Source organism: Desmodus rotundus, chromosome X (genome assembly GCF_022682495.2).
Source record: "Desmodus rotundus isolate HL8 chromosome X, HLdesRot8A.1, whole genome shotgun sequence".
Taxonomy (NCBI): Eukaryota; Metazoa; Chordata; class Mammalia; order Chiroptera; family Phyllostomidae; genus Desmodus; species Desmodus rotundus.
Window position 1 is genome coordinate 100552946 of NC_071400.1, and position 26683 is coordinate 100579628.

The 26683-nt window shown below is 49.4% G+C and overlaps 1 protein-coding gene across 1 annotated transcript; it reads right to left on the reverse strand.

Moving 5' to 3' along the window:
• Positions 1 to 3422: 3422 nt before the first annotated feature.
• On the reverse strand, positions 3423 to 17562 carry LOC112313311 (arylsulfatase H). The gene is made up of 10 exons (XM_053916982.1): positions 17531 to 17562; positions 15832 to 15981; positions 14220 to 14341; positions 12789 to 12914; positions 10381 to 10804; positions 8559 to 8695; positions 6977 to 7111; positions 5833 to 5995; positions 5209 to 5330; positions 3423 to 3787 (listed from the first exon to the last, which is right to left on the reverse strand). Exons 1-10 carry the CDS (start codon positions 17551 to 17553, stop codon positions 3423 to 3425), a joined length of 1767 nt encoding a protein of 588 aa, XP_053772957.1. The 5' UTR covers positions 17554 to 17562.
• Positions 17563 to 26683: the final 9121 nt, after the last annotated feature.

A 26683-nucleotide genomic window follows, 5' to 3' on the forward strand; every position in this document is an offset into this window, starting at 1 on the left:
CGTCCCTCCCTTCCCCTCTCTCTAAAAATAAATAAATAAATAAAAACTGGGTAATAAAAAATAAATAAAATAAAATAAATAAAATAATAAAACTGGGTAATAAAAAATAAAGAAATAAGACTTCCTCCTCTCCCAGTTTTGGAAAGGCTGATATTCTTTATCATGTCGAAAAACAAACAAAAGAACCCCCCCAACTATTTGCCTTAAACATAGAAAGCCAACGGTGAGAGGCAACAAGCGTGTATTTCATATTGAAAAGAATGACCATTCAGGGGCCAGAGTTTATCTGTGTTTTTACAAGGAGAGAAAGGAGAGATTATCGCATGCATAGAAAGCATCTCATCAGGACTGGTAAGGAGCTGAGTTCCTCTTTAGCTCTTCGTAGTGGGTCACCAATTCTAAGGAATGTCCGTAATCGGCGTTTCTTGTGGTCAGGAATCGGCTTTCCCCTTGGGTTTGCAGTGATTTAGTAAGCAATTGTGGGTTTGCCTGAGACCAAAGGTTCTTTTGCCCTGATTAAACATTCCAAAAGTTCAAGGAGTTACACTTGCAAGCCCCAAGTCTCTTGCATGTCCGCCCCAGGTTTATTTTAAAAGGACCCCACGGAAGTCCGTTTTTCACAAAAGGACCTAGCCAACTTCCTCTAAGCTCCTCTAAGAAGGGCACGTCAGAGCTGACGGCGGCCGTGTCTCTGCACAAAATAGAACCGTGGACTCGTGGGGGCCGCAGAGAACACAAAAGAACAGGCAGAATCCAGAGGCGAGGCGACGTTTGCAAGAAGGGACCCACGCGGGGTAAGGTTACAGGTTTCCCAGGCTTTTACTCTGGGGGCAGCCTGCCTCTGATACTGCAAGGGAAGCTTAAAATGAAATTAAAAAATGCTGCAGGCTTCCGGCCTGACGAATGAGAGTGTGGAGTTCTACCAAGGCTGGAAAGGGGGGTGAGGATCTCAGAAAGAAACCAGCCGCAGAGGACTCATTGTAAACACACATGCACGCTCTGCCCAGCTCTGTGGCTGACATTTAAAAAAAAAAATACACCCCCCCCCCCATGAAAGCCAAACACAAAATGACCAGTTAGAGATAAAAGATCAAAACTGAGATTGGAGCAAGGAACCTCATTGTCCGAGTTTGCAGTCGGGGCTCCAGACGTAATTTTCTGCTTTTCAGAAATTAAAATCACCCTCTTTTGAAGAATGCGTTGATAAAGAGGAATATGGAAAAGCCGCCGGACTAAATAGACTGGAGGGAAAGGGCCGGAAAAACACAACTGGTGAAAATGGAAGTTGAAAAGAGAAAGCTGGGGTAGCAATACTTACATCAGGCCAAACGGACTTTAAAATAAAGGGCATAGCAAGAGATAAGGAAACACTCAGCAATTCCGCTTTGGGGTATTTAAGCAAAGGGACCCAAAACAGTAAATGGACAAAAACATCCACTTCCACATTTTCCCTGCAGCACAATTTGTAGTACCCAACACGTGGAAGCAACCAAAATGTCCACCGATACATGAGTGGATAAAGACACGGTACCTACATACATGCAAGGGAGTATTACTCAGCCATATAAACCAACATCCCACCATTTGTGACAGCATGGAGGGACCTAGAGGGTACGATGCTCAGTGACATAAGTCAGACAGAGAAGGACAAGCACCACATGAGGTCCCTTACGTGTGGACTCGAGTGAACAAAATAAATCACCGGTTCAATTCTCAGTCAGGGCACATGCCTGGGTTGCGGGCCAGGCCCCCAGTAGGGGGCGTGCAAGAGGCAACCACACATGGATGTTTCTCTCCATCTCTTTCTCCTTCCCTTCCCCTCTCTCTAAAAATAAATAGATAAAACATGAAGAAGAATAGCAAAAAGGTAAAAGAATATTCTAAAAGCAAAAAAAAAAAAAAAAGAACCCCAAAAAGATGAAAAAAAAGCTGATAGGGCCAACAGAGTTGAAGACTCAAGTCCAACCCGTTTTCAATAATTGCACTAAACGTCGATGGACAAAACAGCCCAATACCAGAGATCATCGGCCCGGATAAAAAGGCAAAGCACAATTACATGGAGTCCAGGAGGAAGCATGTTAAACAGGTCGGTAAAGCAATGGGCAAGGGCACAGCATGTCATTCCGAAGCGTAAGAAGGGCTGAAACGCCCATGCTCGGTTCAGCTTCACTCCACTTCCCGCTACAGAGCCGCAGAGCAATTCAAACGCTTCCATTCACCAGGAAGACAAAGCATGTTTCCCAAAAGCTTCTAATAATACCAAGCCTTCAAAAATACATAAAAGCAGAGAGCACTAAAGGAATCGAATAGTTCAGAAGAATAGTGTCTTAGGTTTGAAAACATGTCACCACCTTTGTTGAATAACGTAGGTATGTAATTCTTGGTTGAGAGTTTTTCCTCCAAAGTTTTACCACCTTATTGTACTGTCTTCTGGCTTTCCTTGGGGCTGTTAGTAAGTCCCTGTGAGTTTAATACTTTTTACCATGCAGGAAATCTTGTGTTTTCTTGTCCTGACTTCGAGATCTTTTCTTAGTCTTCGGAAGTCCTTAGTTTGTCTATGATGCCTTCATTTATACATTTATTTTTGTTTACCTCGCTTGCTAAGTGTGCTTTCGGAATGCCTTTCCCCAGCTAAACATTTTCCAGACATTTTTGCAAATTTTACTTGAGCTATTCTCTTCGCCCATCTAATTCTGTACTTCAGGGGGCAGAGTTAATTACCACTGACAACAACTGTAGTGTTCCTCATAAGAATGTTTATTCACTGCGTATTGTACACAAGGCAGATTCACAAGAAGCAATGGATGGGAGGCTCCTGGCTACTCTATGAAATAGATACGGCTTTCCCCATTTCACACACGAAAAAGCAAGAGGCTGCGATTTCCTCCCGGTCCCGTGGTTAGCGGGAAGCTGAACCAAGACCTGTGGCCAGGGTTTTGTCTGTTGCTCAGACAGGAGGAGAAGACAGGAAGAAAAAACGTGAAGTGAAGGAATGAAATGAAGTATACTTATTGTGATTTTTGATGGGTGACAAAGCCGCACGTCAGGGTTTATAAGTCTCTGACGTAACCGTGTAAAAACAATAACATCAGACCTGCTACTTCTCATCTCCTTCTAGGAACCGTAGAGCCACAAGAATCCAGTTCCCTTGGTCTGTCTTTTCCTCGAACAACGACACAGAATTATAAAAATATGATAAAGGAAACACTCTACTTGTGGTCACTGATGTTTGGATCCACTTTGGTGTCACCGAGTCCCAGGCGTGAACTTGAAGGGAAAAGATAAAGTCTGAGGATTACAAAGCTGGGCAGGGGGTATCGTTCTTCATCCCCAATGGACAGAACGCGTCGGCTGGGAATGGGTCCTGATAATGTTTGTAATAGCGTGTCAGTGCTTGGTAACAAGTAGCCCCTTTCTCCTCCTCAAGCGTTGGGCACAATGTCATCCTCCTTCACACACCCGCAGAAGGGGAAAGTCCCACAGCAAGGCTGAAGCCACGGTTTCCAAATGCTGTTGAAGAGAGAGAGCTGCTGCGGAGCGGGGCTCAGCGTGCCGCGATGCTCTCTGATGGCCACCTCCATCTTCTTCACCACGGAGTCAAATAACGCTTCGTTGTCGGGGTGCAGAGGATGGCTTTCAGATGGGTCTCTTGAGAGGTCAAACAGCAGTGGAGGGTCGTGGTAGGTGACCTCCCCGACACACGAGCACATTCCCCTGGCCTGGCAGGCGCCGGCTCCTTCCGGGGAAAATCGGGGAGTCACGTAATGAGCTTTCCACACCGTTGCACCTGCAAGAAGGAGCCCCATGGGGACGTTAAGTTTGTTATCACTTTAGGATTATTTTTTCCATTAAACACATATGTCTCCAGTGTTCTTCGCTCATAACTGAAAACCTCCTGCAGAAAACCACACGGTGACAAGAGCGTGTCCTCAATGATAAAAAAAAACAATGCATGATTTTACTGCCAACTTGAAGATTTTTCTTTCAATCGAACCATGAGAGCGGCAGGAGACAACTAGTCACCACCTGGGTGGCTGTTATAACCCTGGAACTTCTCATTCAGGTCACCACCTTGGTCTGACCTGGCGTGGGAAAAATGGAAATTTTTCAGAGACTAAATACAAATTTTTCAGATCTGAAGTTAGCAAATGTCATTTGGCAAGATAAATCATTTCTCTCTCCTTCCTTCCTTCCTTCCTCCCTTCCTTCCTTTTACTTTTTCTCCTTTATGAACCATTACTAATTTTATTTCTAGAGGTCAATTTTAGACGGAAAACATCCTTTGAATTTTCCAGCATCTGATCAATGGGGTTTATACAGACGTCCACCATTAGGCTTTCGTAGAAAACTATGTTTTCCTAATAAAAATTAGACTAAACGACCTTTTTGGCTCCTTTACCTCCTTTGGTCTACCTTCCCATGAGGAGTACAGATGTGATGGCTGGAAAAACAGCAGCCGTTTTGTGCCCATGAGGTTAGAAGACCACTAATAAAAGCAGGTATGCCAGAGATGCCTGGGTAGGGATAGAAAAGAGCCTGCATCTCTGACAGTGGCATTAAGCACGACACCGGCCCTATGCTTCCAAACTCTGAAATTCTTATTATAAAAAGATAAATCAAATTCTATTTGTTTAACTCTGCAGTTAAATGTGGGGGGGGTTGTTTGGCAGGGGGGCTGCTCTCTTATATTCATTGACTGTGTCCCAAACTGAGGCAGAATCTAAAAGGAAAAGGTTTTAATTTTAGATGGAAGACTCATCCACGCTGACGTGGATGCATCCATGTGGATGCTCACGTGGATGTCCACATGGATGCTCACGTGGCTGTGACAAGAATGTATCATGTGACAAGTCACGTGTCCCGTGGGAGAAAACTCGTATCTATAGTACACACTGAGTCAAGCCCAATCCCTTACAAATCGTGGCACTTTACCCAAACATCTCTGAAAGCGTTTTCTTTCACAGATGTAAGGCAGTTGGTATCATTTTTAATTGACACTTATTGACACGAATCCTGTAGAGTGAGGGTGAGACAGAAGGAAGGAATTGGAAGAGGCATTTAGCGACGGACAGGTGGGTTAGAAGTTCACTCTGTTGCTATTTTTTTTTTCAATGTTCTTAGTTGTGGGCACTTGGAGTCTCTCTCTGTGTCTCTGCCTCTCTCTCTGTCCCTACCACACGCCCCCATGTCTACCCTCTGCGTACTCACAGTCTTTCTGATACCACCTGACGGCGTGCAGGTACACCCCGCAGTAGTGGAAGAGGAACTCGTGGTCCGAGTGGCGGGCCCTGCCCTCCAGCAGAGGCATCAGATTCCGGCCGTCAATCACTCTTCGGAGAGAAGGGAAAATGCAGACAGCATTTCCTAGGCACGCGGTAGTCACACGTACCACGAAGAGGGAAAGCAGGAGTAGGAGTAGGAGGAGGAGACAGCCTTCTCAAAACTGATTGCACACATTTCGTTATTTCGCGACATGAAAAAGAAATTTAAGACGGATGGTATGTCCTCGAAGACGATTGCAGAGGACGCCAGTTGGAAGTGTCAGCAGTTGGGACCAGCTGGAAGTGTCTTGCAAGACAGTGTGAATCCGTGTAATGGGTAGAACATTGCACTTTTCACTTTTGTGGGGTCCAAGGGAAACTCCACTGCAAGTGAATTTACACCCCCTTCCCGCCCCCCCCCGTGATACACACACACACACACACACACACACACAGAATCAAACCATCACATGAGGAGATTTACTGCCCAAACACAGGCACAAGTATCTACCACACCCACACGCACCTGAGCTCTGTCTGCCCGGATTGGAAGCGAGGAGGGGTTTTGTACCTGTCCAGGGGCAGCACCCCCCCGCCGACATAAGACAGCGTCGGGTAAACATCCATGACACTCGTCGGCTCGTCCACGACTTTTCCAGCCTCCAGGACGCTCGGCCAGCGGAATATTCCTGGGACACGGATGCCCCCTTCCCATCCGCCCATCCCTTTTCCACCTAAAAGCAAAGAGGAAAGCCAGAGATGAGTCCGCCTCCACCAAATCCCTCTCCACGCGACTGGAAATTCAGCCTAGACACAACTTTCGGTTCCTGCATTGATCTCACTGTGCTACACTCATTGAGAGAGAGAGAGAGAGAGACACGAGAAACCACTAGATACAATTGCTGCCTTCAGGACATGCAAACGTGGGAGACGGAAGATGATTTGAGTTTGGGTGGTGGGCGACGTACCCAGGGCAATGCACAGATGATGTATCATAGAAATGTGCTCTCCTTGGGTCCTACGTGGACCTATGAACACACAAGCTCCCGTAAAGCCACCCTGCCGTTTTCCCGATCCTATGAAGTACCAGCGGACTGTGCGAGAGGCACCGCAGACACCAAATGTATTTTTAAACTGTTCTTTTGGCCGGCACTGCCTTGCCAACACCCCAAGAGCACACTCCATGGAGTTAGCTGTTGGATTATCCAACGTGGAAGCCATTTGGACGACTCAGAGGCAGCACCCCCCCCAGCAAGGAGGAGGTGGGCGCGCACCCCCCCTCCCACTCCAAATGACAACCCCAGGGAGGATTGCACACTACGGTGGTCCTCACCTGGAGGTATGTCCCCCCAGGGGCCACCAGGCGATGTCACAGAGGGTTTTCGTTGTCACGACTTGGGGGAGAGGGGCGTCTGACCTGTGAGGGGCGTGGACACCAGGGAGGTGCCCAGGGCCCAGGGCGCCCCACCTCTGAGGGTCGGCAGCCCCAAAGTCGGTGTGCGAGGTGCACGCCTCCCACTATCACTGGGCTTATTTGTTCTCTGGAGCCTCTCATCACTTCCCACATTTTGGTCCTCACCCCGACGTGCCAGCTTTATCAGGGAGGCTACTCATAAACATCTCCTACAGCCTGCGCCAACGCAGCCAAGGGCGAAGCCCAGCGAGGCGCGCCCCTCCGCGGGAGACGCTGCAGGGCGGCCCTCCGGGCGCCTCACCTTTGTGGACCCCGTTCCAGCCGCCCAGGCGGGCGCCACCGGCTCGCGCCTCCAAGGAGCCCCCGTTGTCGGACGTGAAGTGCACCAGCGTGCGGCTGGCCAGGCGCTCGCGGTCCAGCGCGTCCACGATCTTCCCTGCCGGAGGGGGGACAGGGAGCGGTTCGCCTTTCCGCGCGCGCCCTGGCTACGGATTACCGCGCACGTTCATTATTATGCGTCGACCACACCAAGCGGCATAAGGAACTGACACTTCATGATATAGTGGGTGATATTGTGTAAAAAATCGCTACTTAGTATGGAGCCCTCAACTACAAGTATAGAAAAGTACAGTATATAATATTTATATTATAGACAAGATAAGATGTATTTACTATAGTGCATGTAATATATAGTACATATAACTTAATCTTACATATTTATCGTTATTCATTATATATGTATAATGCATTGTGTTATCTATTTATAGTAACTATATGATAAGTATAATTTTTATTGTTTAATAAGTATACAATAAATATTACTTATGACAAATTGGGATATATAATACACCCTGTGCTATGTAATAAGTCTATTATTTATATATGCTTATACATACATTGCTTGTTGTAAACTTACATACCTTTTAAATGAATATTATAGAGCCTTGCGTGTATATAAAATATATAATTGCAACATGCAAATGTATACCAACCTATGTAGAACTATACACCTGGACTTTATAAGTGTATAATAAACACTATGCCCTCTATGAAATAATGGTTGGAAAGCGGCTGGTTTTAGAAAGCACGTCGATAATGCACTTGGATGGATGAGCACACTTGGAGTGCATTGAAAGTCCGCTGGCTTTACTGCTTTTAGAGGTGCTCAGTGGACGTGCTCATTTATACAAAGGATTAAAAAAATAAAAATAAAACCCTGAGGAATCAGTTCAGGCATTTCTGCCTGAGAGGCGGCTTAGAAGTGTTCACTCACAGAAGAAGAAAAAAAATATGTGGTGTGTTTCCTCGGTGAAATACGCTGTTGACGTGAAGGAGTCCTCTTGTGTGTATAAAATGGGGGAAATGTTATTCGGACAGCCCGGTTCAGTGGGTGCGTATGTGTGCCTTCCTTCACCTGCTTTTATTTTTCAACCAGCCCCCCTTCTAATGAATTATCCTCAGTATTGTTTTTCTACTTCGATCATATGACTTCACACAAATGCCTTCAGTTTGGGTGAACTGGGCGCTACATTTGCTTTCAAGCATTTCTTGGAAGACTAAGAAAAATAATTTGTTTCCTTCCATATCTAGCAAATCGGTGAGGAATGGTGATATTTTCCACAGCCGTATTAATCTTGCCAATGATTTTTTTCCAGGAAAAGTAGTTACAGGAAAACCTGTATTCACAAGTTGTAACTGTTTATGGCGAATAGTCGCTGAATTGACTTAACCTAGAGCCAGCTTTTCGTTCAGCTCAGGAAAACACGTACTTACTTATACCCCAAATTATGTAAGACGCTGTATGTTATTTGAGGCGATGAATACAAATTTGTTTTCTCCACCCCAAGAGTGAGACCTGACAGTTGCTTTTTCCGAATACCTACCCACCATCCAATCCATTTCTTCCACATTGTCGCCATATCGTCCGTATTTGCTGTGCCCCACGAACTTGTCTTTGGTGATCAGGGGCGTGTGGACATGTAGAAAGGATACAAACAGTAGAAACGGTTCGTGTTTGTACCTAAGGGGCAGAAAGTCGGCTGAGTTATCTCTACACATACAGGTGTTTTTTCCACTCGGCCTTCTGAAAGATCTCCTCAGAGTTCGGGGAGGTTTTCTGTGTACCTAAGTCACCCATGTCCTTCGTGTGAGCGGCAAATTCCACAGCAAGACACGCAGACAAGATTGGAAGATAATGAAAAATCACAAAAAAAATGCGTATTAGCACTAAAATACCTGGTGTTGTACGTCTTTTCATGGCTTGCATCCGGTTGAGGATCTGATGTAAAATAGAAGCTTAATTAATCGTTTTAATCTTTGCTGGATGAAAGAATGGATGAGTGAACGAATGAATTGAAAACCCATATCGATTTTCTCCACCTATAGCCAGAGAATTAATATCTCAGACATGAGTTAATATCCACGTGATGAATTACTGATCAACGCAGGCAAGGGATGAGTCAGCAAAAAGACAGCCTGCCATCTACAGAAAGGGTTCTTTCTTTAGTTCTTCCTCCTCCTCCTTTGTGCTGCCTGGGACATACACACAATGGCTGGAGTTTTGGCATCCACTTTGGGCTATGAGGCTGCTCATGCAGAATTTCAAAAAATTAGCAAGCTAGAAGGAGCTAGGGTGCTAACAACAATCGACAAATAAGCTTCTCTTGTATTTTGTTTGTTGTTTTCCCAATTTTAATGCCAAATTCAGTCATTCTAAACCTCCTCCTTCACATATTTTTACAACTGGCATTAGAAAGGGTGAGGGGCATATAGACTGGGTGTGTTTTCTCAGCAGTAACCCAAGCAAAGGTAGCTTGGGATGGGAGTGGCAGGTAGGATGAACAGAGCCCGGTAACTGTGTCCCCATTCTGACTGCCGTGTTAGAGCCAAAAACACCTGTGACTGTGACAAAGGCCTTATGAGGGACAGAGGCTGTGTTGTCTACTTTTTAATGCCGTGAAGTTGTCCTTTATTATCCACTCCCTCGAACTGGGAGAGTACAGAAACGAGGGAGTGACGTCCACTCAAACATTGAAATACCCCTAACTGCTCAGGGCGAAGTGAGCTCATGTGGAACCAGGGGACATTCTTCCATCTGTGCCTACACGGCTTTTACGAAACACATAACGTTTAAAATCACGTATCCAGGAAGTCACTTCTCAATTGTTCACAGACCGACAAACACGTCAAGGTGTTTCTGAGGCAAAGCAACTTGGAGACCAATTGCAATGAGCCAATCCGGGTTGACACTAACCCACATCGGAGCAATAGGGGGTAAAATAGAGTAATCCAAGGTATTCTTTAGTTTTATTGATTTGAGACAGGGAGAGAGAAGTCGATTTGTTGTTCCACGTATTCATGCATTCATTGGTTGATTCCTGCATATTTGCCGTGACCAGGATTCAAACCTGCAACCTTGGTATATCAAGACAACGCTTTAACCACCTGAGCTTCCCAACCAGGGCCAAGTTTTTTTTTTTTATTAAAGCATTGAGCATATGTCTTTGCCTTTTCTATGCTCCTAATTTGCATAGAAAATATTTAATTTGCATAGAGGATATTTAACTCTATTTTTTTTTTCAATGAAAGGGGAGATTCCCAAATACCACCCACACAACAAAAGGTCGTATCACCAAGGTGCAGAAATCCCGCTTCTCTGGAATAGAAACTGTCCTACGGGAAGTCAGGCCAGGGTCGACCGCATACCTGTCGATAAACGAGAGGGCTTCCTTCAGCAGGAGCGAGGCCAGCCTGTCCTCCCGCAAGGGCTGCTGGACGATCTCGTGGTTTCTCATGAGGATGCAGTTCCAGCGCCGCACGAACCCGTAACTGGAGTACCAGGCAGTGAAAAACAGCAGCGCCAGGAGCCCAAAGGGTAGGATGACCTTCCAGGGCACCGCGAACGAGCCGGCGAACTTGGGGACAAGGAGCAGCAGCGGGAGCAGGCCGAGCACCACGGTGGCGACCCACAGCTGCGCCCTGAGCCCCCGGTGCAGCTCGGGCGTCTCGGAGTTCCGGCAGTCGCTCAGCAGGCCAAAGGGGAGCCCATAGAAGTAGTCGAACCCGTGGTTCAGGGGGTGATAACAGTGGTCGTTCCGCGAGGCACAGCTGAGACCTTGATTCCACTTCCCTGCAGAACAACAAAACAAAGGTAACAATGGCGGCTTCAACGTCAGCCTGTGTCTAGAATGTGGACTTCCCTCGGAGGACTTTGACCTCTTGGCATTTCACGGCTCTTGCCTGTGCCCTGACTGGGGATCGAACCCACAACCTTGGCAAATTGGGACGACGCTCTAAGCTACTGAGCGGCCCAGCCAGGGCCGAGAACTTCCTTCCCACGCGGCCGACACCCATTTGCCTACAAGCTGCGTGTTTGAGACTGAGACCGAGCAACAGAAAGCTGCTTGCTTTCTAGGAGGACAGGAGTCCGCTGTTCGATTAGCAAGAAAGAGTGGGCTGGGCACGTAACGAAGCCCGAAAGGGTCAGACATTTCCCAGGGGTCCACCGCTAGTGGACAAGCCACCACCTGCATCTTGTGGCTTTGTGCTCACGCTGCCGCAGACGAGCCGGGTGTCGTCCCACGAACATCACGTGTCACTGTCCTTCCCCACCCTGAAACACAACCCACGTCCTGATGGGCACGTAGGCCCTCTGCTCAGCGTCCGTGTCCAGGGTGGTCAGGTTGTTCAAGATAAACATGCAGACTGGTCTCGAGCAAAAGGATTAAGCGTAATGGGAGCCACTCCACCCCCCTGGGAAGCACTGAGCCCAAGCCTCAGAGACGGTTGCCATTTATTTTCTCGTGTTACCCCACGGCATCCTTCCCAGACTGCGACGTACCAAAGACAATGTCACCGTCTGCACTGATTAGCAGCCTGAGGTCCCGCAAGCCGCGGCCGAGCTGAAGAGGGACCTAGCGTTAGCTGCACTCCGAGAATTCTTTTTTATTGTCGTTCAAGTACAGGTGTCTCCATTTCCCCCTTCCCCGGCGATCCCCACCCTCGATCCCACCCCGCTTCGGTTTTGTCCCTGTGACCTTTATACATGTTCCTGATTCCCCCCACCACCCCCGTCCCATGATCCTCCTGTGACCACCGTGATCCCCTCCCCCCGTCCACTGTGGTCGCAGTCACTTTGTTCTCCATTCCTACGTCTCCGGTTCTATTTTGCCCACTTGTTTATGTTGCTGATTAGGTCCCCCTTATAGGTGAGCTCACCTGCTCTGAGTGTCCCTGAAAGCTAATTCGGAAGATGCTTATTCGCGGGATGCTCCCAGGGATTTCGTGGCAATAAACACAGCACTGGTCCCTTAAACAGGGTACAAATTCCTTTGTAAAAAGGGAGGACATCGCAGATGATGTCACAGTTACAGTGCACGTGGACAGCTTTAAAACTAGGACATGTACCAACCAGGCCGTCTTTCTAGAAATTCTTTGCTCACCGCATCTCTCCGGAGAGGAATGAGTGATAGGACCAGCACCCTGGAGCATGAACTTACCTGGGGATTCGCTGACTCACCCCCTCGTCCCCCCCGAAAGTGCCACCCCTCAGGTACAGGGAACTGAGTGACATCCGTACATAGGCTAGTGATCGCCTCACCCTGACCTTGGATTCGCAAGCTCAAAGAGAAGCCTTTTTATTGTTTCGTTGTTATTACTGATTTGGGTGATATGGGTGAATCGGGTCACCTAGGTTTCATCATCTGCAGACTGCACTGTGTGCCCACCACCCACGGTCAAACCATCTTTTATCGTCAAACATTAGACTCCCCTCCCTCCCCCACCCCCAGAAGATACTTTTCCAAATGCCCTCACTGTTCAGAGAGCAACAGTATCAGAGCATCAGCCCTGTGCCCTGCGTGTGTTCCGTTCGGACGGCAGCGATAGGGAAGCATCATTGCGCTTTATCCCCACCGAGTTCATAATTCCTCGCTCGTGCTGTTGAAGGTCCTCGATCCTTGTCGTCAGTCCCTGCCCCACTGTCTCCTCTCCCCACGCAGCCAGCTGGCATGTACACAGCCGGCGGCCCAGGAAAGGCTCAGTCACCAGGACAGCTAGGGGCCACCCTGCCGGACCACGTCTCCACGTGCAGAACCCCCGACCCCGAGCCATACCTATGAGTCCCGTGCGGTAGCCTTGGCGCCGCAGCAGCTCCGCGAAAGTCGTTTCGTTGGAGGGAAGCCCACCGGAACCTCCAAGCCAGGTAAGGCCGCGGTTGAGATTGAAGGCTGACGCCATTCCTGAATGCACGGAAGGGAAGAGCAGGTGACTCCCGCGGCCCATGTTCTCACAGCAGCATTCACACTTCCTCACGCCCTGGGCTGCTTGGACTGCCTCCTCTGGTCCCTCGCCTGTTCTGCTCCTGGCCTCATTTCCTCTCACCTTTGCGTAGACATTTCCTCAGCCCTCCTCCACCCCCGGGACAGGTTAGGGGCTCCTCCCGGCTTCAGATGCTCCCTGAAACTCCGAACGTGAACTATTCTTGCACGCTCACCACTACCCCCCATGCGTCTTGAGCTCTCTCTCTGTTGCCAAGAATAAACCTATTAATGCAAAGTATCCCGGAAATTCCACAACAGATTCAACAATGAAAACACCGGGCCGTGGCTCAGCAACACAGCCGTGTTCCTGCGAGAAGGACTTCCCGTGTTTGTTAACTGTAAATGTACATGGTGTTCAAATTCACCCGCTTAGTACGTTCCGAGACCTACTTAGATGCTCAGACGAGATGCTATCGCTCCTAGGGAGTAAAATTGAAAGAGAGAAGCCTGGTATCGATCCATCAACCACCAGGGGTGACGACAGTGTGATGTCGACAAGCAGACAGAGAGCAGACGGGGAAGACACCAAGCGTGTGCCGGGGTAATCCCCGTGGCTCTCCTGAATCCCTCAGCGGACGATAGCGCCGTTGTTCCAGCCGGCTCTGCAAACCGGTACTGATGATGCCCATTCTACCTCGACGTTCATTGTGGAGCTTTGAAGCTACGCCACCCAGGCCGATACTCAATTGTGATCAGCACACTCTACTGGGGAACACTAGCATTTAGAATCTGAGCTGAGCCGTGTGTTGGTGACAGAGAGAGAGAGAGGGGGAGAGAGAGAGAGAGAGAGAGAACACAGCTCTCATTTTCAGTCTCACTTTCTTCCCATTTCTTCCCGGTTTTCCCATCTCACCGCCGGAGGCTGGGCTGAGTCTCCTTTCTTACCAGGACTACCTGGAACCTACTGGATTTAGGAAATCAAGACGCCCTTGCACGCTGTTGGTGCAAGCTCACTGAAACGGGGGTGGGTGTTCTTGGCGGCCTCGAGACCCCTGACCAATGGCCCATACCCTGTCAGGGCGCACAGGTGAGCAGGTTACGTGGCCCCTAGCAAGGGACGCGCCCATTCAAGCTGTCCAGGTCTCCCATCCCAGCCCTGTTCCGAATTGGAGTCTTGAAACTGTGAGTGCCCTTTTGGAGAGCTGTTCAGACAGACTTGCAAAAACGCCCGAGCAGAAAGCACCTCTATCGGACCAACGGGCCACCGGGGAGGCCCTGGCTCACCGGATCGGACGGGGTAGCGGCCGGTCAGGAAGGCGGCCCGGCTCGGGGTGCCCACGGAGGCGGCGGCCAGGTGCTGGGTGAGCCGCACGCCCTCGGCGGCCAGGCGGTCGATGTTGGGTGTGCTGCGGAGAGAGACGCACAGTCAGCCTGCGCGTGGCTGAGTCCCCTCCCCTCCAAGGAACACATTCAAAGGCTCTCTGTTCTGGGTCAGAATGATTCTGTTTCTGGTCAACCTAAAATACACTCTTTCGCATGTTCCATTTGTCGAACTATTTATTGGACACATCTGTGGCTAAATCAGACTAACATGGGTCTCTGGTCGAGGCGAGGGAATTACTCATCTGACTGACTATGCATTTCAATGCAAAAGGCAGTCAGCTGGACCTCATCCTCTCCCTAAAGTTAATGTCCATCCCATAAAATGTTAATGTAGTTGAAATGATACATTTCAAAAGGTCAATGGGTAACTTAAAATGTATCATTTCAAAAAGTTAATGAGTAACTGACATCGCATACAAAGTTAATATAGTGACGATTTACCATTTCAACATCACCAAATGGCATCTTTCAGAATGCAAATTACTTCCCATTTGGTTCGGCTAATAGTTTAAGGTCTCAATATCGCTGCAAAAGCCCTGGCTGGGTGGCTCAGTTGCTTGCAGCATCTTTCTGTACCCCCTGAAGGTTGTGGGTTCCATCCCACGTCAGGGCACATAACGGGGTTTGAGGTTCCATCCCTGGCTGGGGCACTTACAGGAGGCAACCGATCTCTCTCTCTCTCTCTCTCTCTGTCTCTCTCTCTCTCTCTGACAAATCAATAAAAAAAATATCTTCAGGTGAGGATTAAAAAAAGCAATCAGTGCTATAAGTGTTTTGGACACCTACACAGTGCGGGCAGGCAAAGGTGCTTCATCTCAGTGTCTTTGTGGCTGAGTGTGTCTGTGAGGCCCCGTACTGAGTGGGTCGAGTCGGTGTGTGTCTGGGGTGCCCGTAGGGACCCCGAATGAACTCTCCTCTCTTACCCACAGCTTCTGTGGCGGAGACAGATCAAGCCTGCTTATCTTTGCTCATGGAGACCGGACATGCTTTTAAGTAGATCAGCTCCTTTCATCTCTAAGAATACGCGTAAAATACGAGGCTACACTCTCATCTTCATTTCAAGGTGGAACAACGGTATTTGAATGGAAGCTTAGAGGCAGCCGGTATTTTCACACGAGCAGGGCTTGCCTGGTGATGGGGCTTGCCTGGCTGACCAAGGACGACACTGGGTCCCCGAGGCTTTAGAAAGAATTCAAGGAAGATGTTGAAAAACCCGAAAGAAAGCGATGAATGGACCCCAACTATTAATGACTCTAGCTATAATAACTATTCATTGAACTTCGAGTTTTATATGAGTTCAAAAGGTAACCTTTGTGTTATGTGGATTTTTTTTTTATTTTTATTTTTTATTTATTTATTTTTTTTTTGCACAATAAAAAAACCACAGCGACTATAGACTAAGAAGAAAGAAACGGGGTCCTAGTATTGGCAGCGCGCCTAGGGCGCCCTCTGTCGTTCAGGTGGAGAACTGACTCAGACCCTGGCTGCCCCGCGCGCGAGGAGATTTCTTTACCTGACTGTGTTGTTGCCGTAGGAACCCAGGTCTCCCACGCCCAGGTCGTCCGCCATCAGCAGGACAATATTGGGCCTGGAGTTCCTTGTGACAAACGTTCCACTGAGAGCCCCAAACACGCAGGACAGGGAGACCATCAGCCAGCAGCTCCTGAAAGATTTTTGGGCCAAAAAAAAAAAAAAATTATCAATTCATATTTGGATGTGAGCCAACTTAAAACAGGAAGTAATGGTGTTGCTTATTAATGTTCACTACACCACGTGCCAGAGTGGGCTTTCTCAAAACACAGAATTCTTTTAAAAATGCCCTGCTGTGGTAATGCAGTGTGATGTACAAATTCATTTTACGACTCTTGTGGCATGGAATTCTCAACCTTTGTCAAATAGCTTTAGTGACAGGAGGCCCTTTGGAAACCCTGTCAAAGCTCAGGCCGGGTGGCTCAGTTGAATGGAGCATCGCCCCGTACACCAAAGGTTGTGGGTTCAAACCCCGGTCACGGCACATACCCAGGTTGTGCGTTCAGTTCCCGGTGGGGGTGTATACGGGAGGTAAGGGATGGATGCTTCTCTCCCACGTTGGTGTTCCTCTCTCTCTTTCTCCCCCAGCCCCTGTCCCTCTCTCTTTCACAGCAATAAACATAGCCTCGCGTGAAGATTTTAAAAACAGTGGCTTAAGTTCAGTGCAAGGCTTAATAATTTGCATAAAAACGGAAAGGAAATTAAAAATCAGAGCCAACAGCTAACTGGTCAGGCTTGATTTATTTTAATGCTCCTTTGCAGTTTCTCATATATTTCATAACCTTGTAATTTTGCTCTGAGGCTCTCCCAGGGGGGAGTGCAAGAAGGAACTTCAGTAAGTTCTTGGGTCCGAGCCCAGGACGAGATGACAATCTGTTTTCAGGGATGGGCTACAGCCGTGCGTGGAGAGTATGTCTTCCTTTTGTTCAGGAAGACACTCTGTCCAGAGAACAGGTGGAGGCCACTCAACAGCAAAACAACAAACACACCAACCTAGTCATTCTTTTAACACCTGGAAATGGAAACTGAACCCTTGAAAAGAGCCCACTGAACTTCAGGCTGGAGAATGACCCGCATGGAATTGTCAAAGGCTAGTATACGCAGGGAAAGACATGGCAAAGCTCTTGATTGAAGGCAATTCCCACAAGCCAAAGACCCACCGGCTCCCAGGCAGAAAACTGGTTTTCCAACCCAAAATTTCATCCAATCAATTCCAAGGTCTGTTAGATGCCCCATTAAAGAAAAACAACAGCAACAAAACCCCGATATCTTAAATTCATTTGCATCCATCTATGTTCGGGCTCATCACTGCCCCCCATAACTCACGGCATCTCTCACTGGGACCCCCTAAAACTCTCCCAGCTGGCCCGGACGTTCCCATTTTTGCCAGCTTGTCCCTGCAAAAGGCAACCAATGTGACCAACCCTGCAAACACCCAACTCCACTTGCAGCTTCCATCCCTGATTCCCACCTGTCACACCAATTCCGACACGGGCTCTCATGGGCCAGGTATGTGTACGCTCCACGAAAAAAAGCCATTCTCCGCCAATCCAGCCACCCCCCATGCCCCCAATGTTCCACAGCTTCTGTGGGTCCGACAGGTCAGTTGTGAGCCAAGATGGACCAGAACCCGTCTCTCTAGATTCACAGAGTCACGGAGCTTTAGGAACCTGCCCACTTACCAATCACAGAACGGCTTCTTCATAGCTCCGTCTCCTGTTACCTACGGAAGGAAAGAATCAACTCAGAACGCCTGCACAGCAGATCTTTTTCTCCTCAGACATGCGATGACCACAACCGCTAACGAGCCTGCTTTGTGGTGACCCGCGATATTCTTCGTACGGGATTGCAAGCAAGTGACGCGCCTGCAGAGGGGAGGGCAGAGCTGTCTCCCTCGGGTCCAGAGACGCCTCCTCAGGGAAGGTCGCCAGCCGATTTTGTCTCTCCGGCCACCTTTTAGTACAGTCTCAGGAACCTGCACACGGCCTCGATGGGTGTCCACGCGCTCAGCAACTGGGTGGACTTATTCTGTGGACGGTAGGGTGTTGGAAAGATCATTGCATGGTGTGTATACGGTGGATAATCACCTCTGGCTCCCTTCAGCCGCAGGAGGGCAGCCCAGAAGGTCACGCGTAGCAGCTGTTAAGTATCGTGCCTTCCTGGGAGTTGAAAGAGTGTCCAGTCTGGTGTCCCCCAGCCTCGGACCCTCTGACCTCTCCAAGTCGCGGAGGTTTTGTAGGCTCAGAAACCTCCCACGATGCAAACGATATGTAATGAAGATGAGGAGAACAGTCATCCGCTTTATGGGGCTTGCTCATTCCCCAGGCATCCGCCAACTGTCTCCCCCGGCGTGCTCGCCAGGTTAATCACAGCTCACCTGTTTTAATGGAGCCGGCAGTGGGGATCGCAGAGTTCAAAGACGTTCGCGAGGCTGCTGCGTGGAGGAGGTGGGCCTCAGTGTGGGGTCACTCACCGTGTGGGCGCGCGTGTGGGTGTGTGGGCTTGTATGGGCGTGTCCACCGTCCCACCTCAGACCTCCGGTACGGCCCTCAAGTGGACATCTCCCCGGGCTTTTAGCTGGACGCCTTCGGTGAAGCCTGCCTCCCTGTCTCTCAGAGGTGCCCCTATATCTCTGCCCCCGATGCCCATTCAATCCATCGGCATGCGATTTGATTTCTCTGTGGCCATTCGCTATTGTTTTTTTAATCTCTCTGACGTCACCACCTAAAACATTCTGTAACATCGCAGCCGATGCATCCAGAAGAAATGGACAGCGGGCTGAGACATACAGACATTCACCGATCTTGGCTGCTTCCACCTTCATCTCAGGAATCGCTCTCCACGTAGGGTTGGCTGGTAAGAATCTCCACGGATGATCACAGCTACACAGCAAGGGCTCCCCAGCAAGCCAGGAATAAATGCCGTGTGTTAACTAGATGGAAATAAAAGTCAGCTTCATGGCAGAAGGGACTTCTCATTGTCTCCAAAAATTGTACCTGTCCATTCCGGAATCCTGAGGTATATCAAGGACCTTTCTACCCAGGAGGCCCCTCCACACTCACCTGCAAGCTCTCCTCTCTCCTCTCCCTGTCAAATTTTCACACGGGGTTGTATTCAACATGGGCAATTTCTGAGAAACCCGTCAACTTCTGAAAATGTATTTGTGTGGGGCTGGCCTCATACACAAATGTGCTTTGACACGTGGGTTTTGCTTTTTAGCTGCCTTCCACGAGGTCCTCAGAATGATTTCCTTCATTAACAAGCAACCCCTGGAAAAAAGTAGTAGACAATTTCGTGGTTTTGCTGGTTTCCACTCAAGAAAGACCAGGAAGCAGTTAGCCAACGTGAGAAGTATACTTGCAACTGAGTTCAATGTTGCAAAGAACATGTGAATGTGGACTTCAAATATTACACAGAGAGAGAAGAGAGAGAGAGGGAGAGAGAGAGGGAGAGAGAGAGAGGGAGGGAGAGAGAGGGAGGGAGGGAGAGAGAGAGGGAGGGAGGGAGAGAGAGAGAGGGAGGGAGAGAGGGAGAGAGAGAGAGGGAACGTTTGCCGGTGGACTGGAGCTTCCAACATGATGGGGGAAATTTTGTAACAATCTGTGACAATGGATACATTGACCAACCGTCCCGTGCCACTTACTGTCCAGTGTACACATGTATCGTCATCACATTATACGGCTTAAACACGCACCGTTGACATGCTGGGCCCATTTCGATAAAGCTGGCCCCAAACTTTAAAAAATTCTCCACACTTTAATGTGTGTGTCTTTACACGTTCATTCCCAGTGACTCCAAAATAGCAACATGTATGTCACAGACTTGGGGTAAGTTTATGGAGGAAGCTGGGAACGGGACCTCATCCGGAAATAGGGTGTTTGCAGGTGGGATGAGGGAAGGATCTGAGAGGAGGTTGTCCTGGGTCAGGGGGGCTGTGTGTCCAATGACAGTGTCCTGAGAAGAGACAGAAGAGGAGACGCAGACCCAGAGGAGAAGCCACGTGGAGACGGAGGCAGAGATGGGAGGGACGCGGCCACCAGCCCAGGGACGTCTGGAGCCCCCGGAGCTGGAAGAGGCAGGAAGGCCCCTCCCTGGAGCCTGTGGAGGGAGCGCTGCCTGGGACCCCTGGACCTCAGACGCCTGGTCTCCAGGACGGGGGAGGGTGACTGTCTCTGGTTTAAAGTCCCTAGTTTGTTATCATCCGGCATAGCAGCCGCAGGGGACAAACCTGAGTACTTGAAGAGCAAAGTTGTCTACGAAAAGAGAGCCCAGCAGGGAAGCAAAAGCGCATGTTCAGAGAAGAAAACCTCTGCCATATTTTCTACAAATAAGTTATAAAAGAGACAAAAGTACCATAGAAAAATTAAACGTAGGGCATCACCGGGCGATTCCTAGAAGAACGAGAAATGATCGGCAAGCACGTAGAACTATCCTTAGCCTCCTCGGCGAACCAGAAAAAGCCCATTGTAAGAAGCGTAACGTACTGTATACCTCGCTATCCAAACATCAATGCTTTTTCATGTTTTGGTGGTCTACGGTTTTAACCAGAATTCAAAGAAACTGACCTTCTCACTCCCCGTGAAAGGATTTCTGACGGTACAGTGCCAGTAAGTACTAAAGAGAAATTACTTTTAATAGGCAAACGTGAGAACATTCATTGCCACACCGTTTATACACCGATTCCAACAGGTACTCCCTGGACCCTGGGCACTGGAAGGGTTCTGGCACTGGAGAACATTCGCACCACAGAATTCTGTGCTCTGTCCCCCAAAATAAGGAGGATGCCTTCCTGGGTCTGCGGTCTCTTTGATGACACAGGTGTCTAATTCTACGAGGCATTTCCCAGCCTCGGGTGAAATGCAAACACTAATTACTCTTGCCCGCCCTTTCATCCGAGGGTACCTGAATATGTGTTATGGAAGGGGGGGCGGTAATCATATCGCCTGTTCCCCTTTTACACAAATCAGATACGCTCCAGGCGTGGCCTCTTGCTGACAGTCACATCGATAAATCTCAACACGGCCTGCCCAGCCATTAAAAGAACCTCTCCGTGAATATTTGTGAAGGAAAAACAGGCCAGCGGTGGAATCCAGGCTGGGGGATCCCGGCGTGCATCCCACGAAAGAGGAGCCGCGTGTTCTCCACGGCACCTGGGCCCCGTGCGCTTGGGCGCCGACCCTGCGATGTGCCCAGCGGAGGCGTCGCCGCGGCTGGGCGCGCAGCCACAGGGGGGACCCTAGGCGATGCTGAGGGGAGTCGTGCGTAATGCGGCTAGTCTATACGGTGTCACAGCACCCCAGGAAAACGCGGGCAAAACCCAGCAGGCCACAGTGACTGCGGACAAGGGATATTGACCGTACTTTCCGCTCCGGCCTCTCGCACCTCTCTTGGCTGTGCGCTCAGCGCCAAACCCGGAGCGAGCACTGACCGTGCGTTTGGCCCGGGCATGGAGATGCTAGGGGATGTACAAAGAGTAGAACTGCGCGCGTGCTGGGGACGCCAGGGGGGCGCCCGGCGCGTGTGTGACAGCGCAGTTGCCCAGCGTCACCCGGGGACATTGGGGTCGAGGACGCTCTGATTCCGCGCGCCCTCGGCACTGGGGGGCGTTGAGCAGCGTTTGTGGCCTCCACCCACCAGATGCCAGCAGGTCCCCTCGCCAGTCCTAACAACCACAAACGCCCCCAACATCCCCCAGTGTCCCCTAGTGAACGAAATCCCCCTGTCTCCACGGTGAGCTGCGCCGAACGAGCCCAGTGGAAAATCACGTTTGTCCCGGCCGGCAGGTGCTGTTCATTAACGATGCAAGGTTCTCCTGGTCGCATCCACCCTGCTGGGGACTTAGAAGACAAGCCTTGCCGTTGCGTTCTTTTCAAATCGAAATGCAGTGGTAAAGAGAGGTTACATACTGGTTTCCTCGTTGGTTGAGTTTCCCATGTCCCCACGGGAAAGAATGTAGCAAGTTGGGTAACGTTGTAACCCTCCAGCCCCTGCTTATACAAGAGATTTCTGAAGGGATTCACACAAATCCCCCATCTTCCACAGTGCCCGATGATAACTGATGCTTGGACCCTTATTATCTTAAAATAATAAGAGGCAATATTCAAGAAGATGCGAACATTTTAAACACACCTGCCATTACAAATGTTCTGTTTCTTCTGCCAACAACGAATATGAAGCCCGGGCCTCTAGCGGGTGTGGTAGACCCAACCCTTCCCCTGTTCACTTTCACGGAGAAAAGCCCCACTAGTGAGAAATGAAATTTGACCCAGTAGGAAGTGAATGTAGAGGCCAGAAGCCTGGTGTCCACACTGGCAGAATAATTCTGCTCTATGTCCCCTTACAATCAGCAATAGTTTTCTATGCATTTGTTCAGCAAGGAGACAAGCTGGGTACCTACCTCTTCAAGGGCCATAACAGACACCCGCTCCAAAAGGAAAGACAAATTTTTGTGAGGCTCACAAAGTCGTACAGGCATCAGCATTTTACCACCCAACGCATGCCCCTCACGGCCACCATCTCCGGTTCCCCTCCTTACCTTCCAGAGAACGGCATCGCAATTCTGAAACCCACAAAACCCACTGCGGGAAACAGAATTTGACGGTCCCAGTGTTGACGCACAGGTGAACCAAGTCCCAGGCGGCCAGCATCCACAGGAATAGTTTCCAGCTCCAACAAGGGGTGGGCTGTGCACACAGACAGCGTCCGCTGTGGGTATCAGAAAGACGCCGCTGAGCGAAAGCAGGCAGACGAAAGACGCCACAAAATTCCATGTACATGAAATTCCAGGCATTTTAAAAGAGAAGGAGAGTTGGTGGAATAAAACAAATTACTCAGCTCTGCATTGTCAACCCCACGGAGCCTGTAAGAACCGGGATGACAGGGAACCTGAACGTGTTTTACTCACTAGATATAAGTTGTTCCTTCCCCGGCTGCATGAGTGGGCACCGGCAAGGTGGGGCTGCTGGCCTGGCCCTCAGTGTCTGTGCTCATTGCTGTAATTAAACACTATGTGGGACCACGGTCGATCCCTCATATACGTCAGCACAACATGCCATAACCCCCGTTACACGGTTATTTAGGGAAGAAATCTTTCCTCTCCGACTCCTGATGGGTAGTAAACACACACATATATATATAATGAGGGGGATTTAGCGATATCGGATAGGTTTTCTGCCCCCAGAATTTTTTTAAAAAGCTTAACCAATTCCATGCATGCTGTCACGAAAAGATAGGATGTTTTCTTTCCGGCAGCCATGCGGTATTTTACGTGTAAATGGGCCCCGGCTTGTGTATCCGCTCATGGGCGGATGGGCACCCGGACCGTCTGCGGACGGCCTATTGTAAATAATGCTGCTACACATACGGGGTACCTATATTCTTTGGAAGTAGTGTGTCGGGGTTTTTAGGGTGTGTTGTCGCAAGTGACATGCCACGTGAAATGAGTCAGAAGAAGAAAAACGCCACGTGCTCTGGCTTTATAGGTGCAATCGGAGGACGCCAATGCACTGCAGAGCAGAAGACTCACAGAGGCACGGACGCATGGACAGACAGACGGCTGTCAGTGGGGAGGGGAGGGGGCTGAGGGAAAGAAGGGAAAGGGAGCGGCCAAAGAACACGCATGCCTGACCCACGGACACGCACAGTGTGTGGTGCGGACACAGGGAAAGGGGGCGGGCGCTGGGTGGACACAGGCAACAGCTCGGAAATGGGGACACTTGCAGTAGCATCAGCAATGTACATAAAGGGACAAAATACAATAAAATGAAACGTGAAAACGTAACCCAGGCTACCGTTCGGCATTAACAGGGAGGGACAAGCAATAGACAGGTAGCCAGGTGGCTTCAGCACCTTCCACAGCACCACACACTTGTAAGCATCTCTTCCTCCTCTGGGACATGGGACACGTCATTCAGCCTCAGCCCACACGCCTGGATGGGTGAGCGTCCCACACTGCACCCACAGGTGGAAATGGCCCGGCTCTGAGACGTCGGGACCTTGCACCCAGAGGTCAGCAAGATGATGCCCACAAAATGCTTCTGTCCTGGGGTTTTTCTCACTTAGGACGGAGCCGATGGCAGGGATGTCTGGGCAAGAGCAGACGCCCCTTATGAAAACTGTCGCCACGGCCCCGGGATTTCTGGAGAAACACGACGTTTCCGAGACCGAGGATTCAAGGCGTGTCTTCTCTTATTGCATTTCCCTTCCCTGTTCTTCACAGACAGGGTGCTTCTCGAAAGTTGAAGGCTGAACAAGCCCATCGGCACCGTGTTAGCCACAGGCTCGGAAGACGGATACCCTTCTTTAACAGTAACGTTTTATTCTTAATTAATTTATTTATATTTAGTTACAATGTATTCAGTTACAATTCTCTGCATTTTCTCCCCAACCCTCCACCCCACCCAAGCCAGTCCCACCTCCCTCCCCCACCTCTACTCTCCCCCTTGATTTTGTCCTTGTGTCCTTTCTGGAGAGTGTTATGCTAAGTGAAATAAGCCAGGCGGTGAGGGACAAATACCATATGATCTCACCTTTAACTGCAACATAATCAACAAAAGAAAAAAGCAAACAAAATATAACCAGAGACATTGAAATTAAGAACATTGTAACAATAGCCAGAGGGGAGTGGGGAGGGGATAGTGGGAAGAGGGGTCTATAGGAGCTACTATAAAAGTAACGTATTTTATAATTCAGTTCACATAATACCCTCCAGGTCCGCCCACGTGGTCACAAAGGGCAACATTGTATTCTTTTCCATGGCTGAGGAATATTTCATCGTACATCAGGAGCAGGCCGTGAGTCCGAGGTTTGGGCAACCCAAGGTATACATCCAACTCTTTAAAAGTAAACAGGATGTGCCTCTGTGAGGTGTCCACCTCGTGCCTGGCACAGACGTCTGCGGAGGCTCAGCGGCGTCCGAATTTCCCCACCTGGGCGAAGGTCGGAGTGGGACTCCAGGGCTCCAGACTCCTGTGTGACACCCTCCAGCCTGCGGGTGCTTGTGACTTGCGGGGGGAAGTGAATGCAGATCCCTTATCCACTCACCTGGCGGGAAATTCTACTCCATTTTTTTTGTTTGTTTGTTCGTTTTTGCAGTGTAATTCGGAGAAACGTACAGCTATTGAACACAGAAGCTAACAGGAGAGATGGCGGCGTCCCCCATCGGGCGTGGAGAAGTTCGGTGAGGGAGGGCTGGAAGGGGGGGGTGGCGGGGGACGTCTGCTCAGCTGGGACCGGGACTGCCTGCTGATGTTCCCACACAGCAGCTGGGAAGGAGCTGACCTCAGGTCCTCGGCTGTTATGTGGCGGAAGAGAACAAGTCCGCTAACGAGGGGCATTGTGGCCTGGTGCTTAAAAGCGAGGCTTGCGGAGTGAGAGGGCTTCGGTTCGGAATTCGAGCTGCGCCCCTGAGGGGCTGGATTTGCCCTTGTCGGTTGAGCTACACTCCATGAGCCTCAGTTTCCCCAATTAGGACGGCATGCAGGGGAGAGAAGGGGGTACTGAAAGATATCTCCCTGGGGGTGGCTGCCTTGTCGGAAACAGTGTTTGCTGTGCGGTACCTGGGTGCCTGGAGGGGGGATGGAAACCTGTATGAAAGGCAAACACATACCTGCAGCACTTGAATCCCTCCTGCTCCAGAAACAGAGACGGAATTAAAATTCCAAAGATTTTCGCAAATCCAGCAACGATCAGATAAAACAGGGCCACAGCCGGCACAAGACACGCCTGTTTGGAAACACGTGGATAGTTGAGATTAAAAACAGCCTTTGCAGAGTTCTGGCGAAATACGTCACCAACAGAGAAGGCGGTTTCTCGTGGAACCTAACCCTTCATTTTACCCTGAGAGCGACATTGTTTTTCTCTGTTTTAATAACACCGGGGATCAGGTGACTAGCTGAGCACCGTGCATATTCTACGTGAGTGAAGATTTTCAAGTGGGTCCCTTTATAACCCTGAACAGAGGGGCTTGAACATGCAATGCAGGATAAAGCAAATATCAGTTAGAAGAAGAGAAGAAGGAAGAGCAGGTAGCTTAATCTTAAAACAACCTGGGAATTTTTAATAAAGACCCCAGAGGCCTGTTTGGGTTTTGTTTTGTTTTGTTTTTTAAGTTTTGTTTGAAGTTGTGCCAAAAGAATTCCAAGTATTTTGAGAGCCTTTTTCAGCTGTCATTCAGTACGCATGGGTAGGTGCTCCTAAGTCAGTGGCCCCTGAGTCTGTTCTTTGGATTTGTTAAAGCCATAAACAATGACTCTAGGGCCAGCCGGTTGTGGCTCCGTGGGTTGGAGCGTCGTCCCGGGCACCGAAATGTTGAGGGTTCGATCCCCCGTCAGGACACACACCTGGTCACTGGTTGGGGTGCATGTGAGAGGCGGCTTCTCGATGTTTCTCTTTCCCTCCCTTTGTCCCTCCTTTCCCCTCTCTCTGAAATCAATCAGCACAGGTGAGGATAAAAACAAAAAAGAATTGTCTCAGGTAAGCAGCTAGCTATAAGATGGTTCTTTAGCCCCATCAGTCTCAAATGAAAAGCTGAACAACTCCCAGGCACTGAGTATAAAAAAAAAATACACATGGTGCTTTTAAAACAAACGTGTTGTACGTATTTCAACACCTGCATGGGGGCAAAAAGTTCTTATTCCGTAACGTCTTTGAAAAGAATCATTTTTCCCTCCCATGTTGCGCAAAACAGATGCTCTGCAAGCATATGGAAAAAAAAAAAAAAAAAGCGCTTCTTAATGAAAAAAATTCTGACCCAGAGCCCAAAATAAGTTTGCAGACACCGTGGCCACGTCGTTCCCGAGCGAAACAGTTATTTGCTTGCTGTGGCCATTCTGTCT

Bases quoted from the DNA above. Each gene is read 5' to 3' on its own strand.
- LOC112313311 (XM_053916982.1), bottom strand. From the start codon at position 17,553: ATGAAGAAGCCGTTCTGTGATTG. The intron at 5,996-6,976 runs GTGAGGCGCCCG...CTTTGCTTTTAG, and splicing joins CTGGAACGGGGTCCACAAAG to GTGGAAAAGGGATGGGCGGA. The intron at 5,331-5,832 runs GTACAAAACCCC...TTCTCTCCGAAG, and splicing joins GGGGTGCTGCCCCTGGACAG to AGTGATTGACGGCCGGAATC.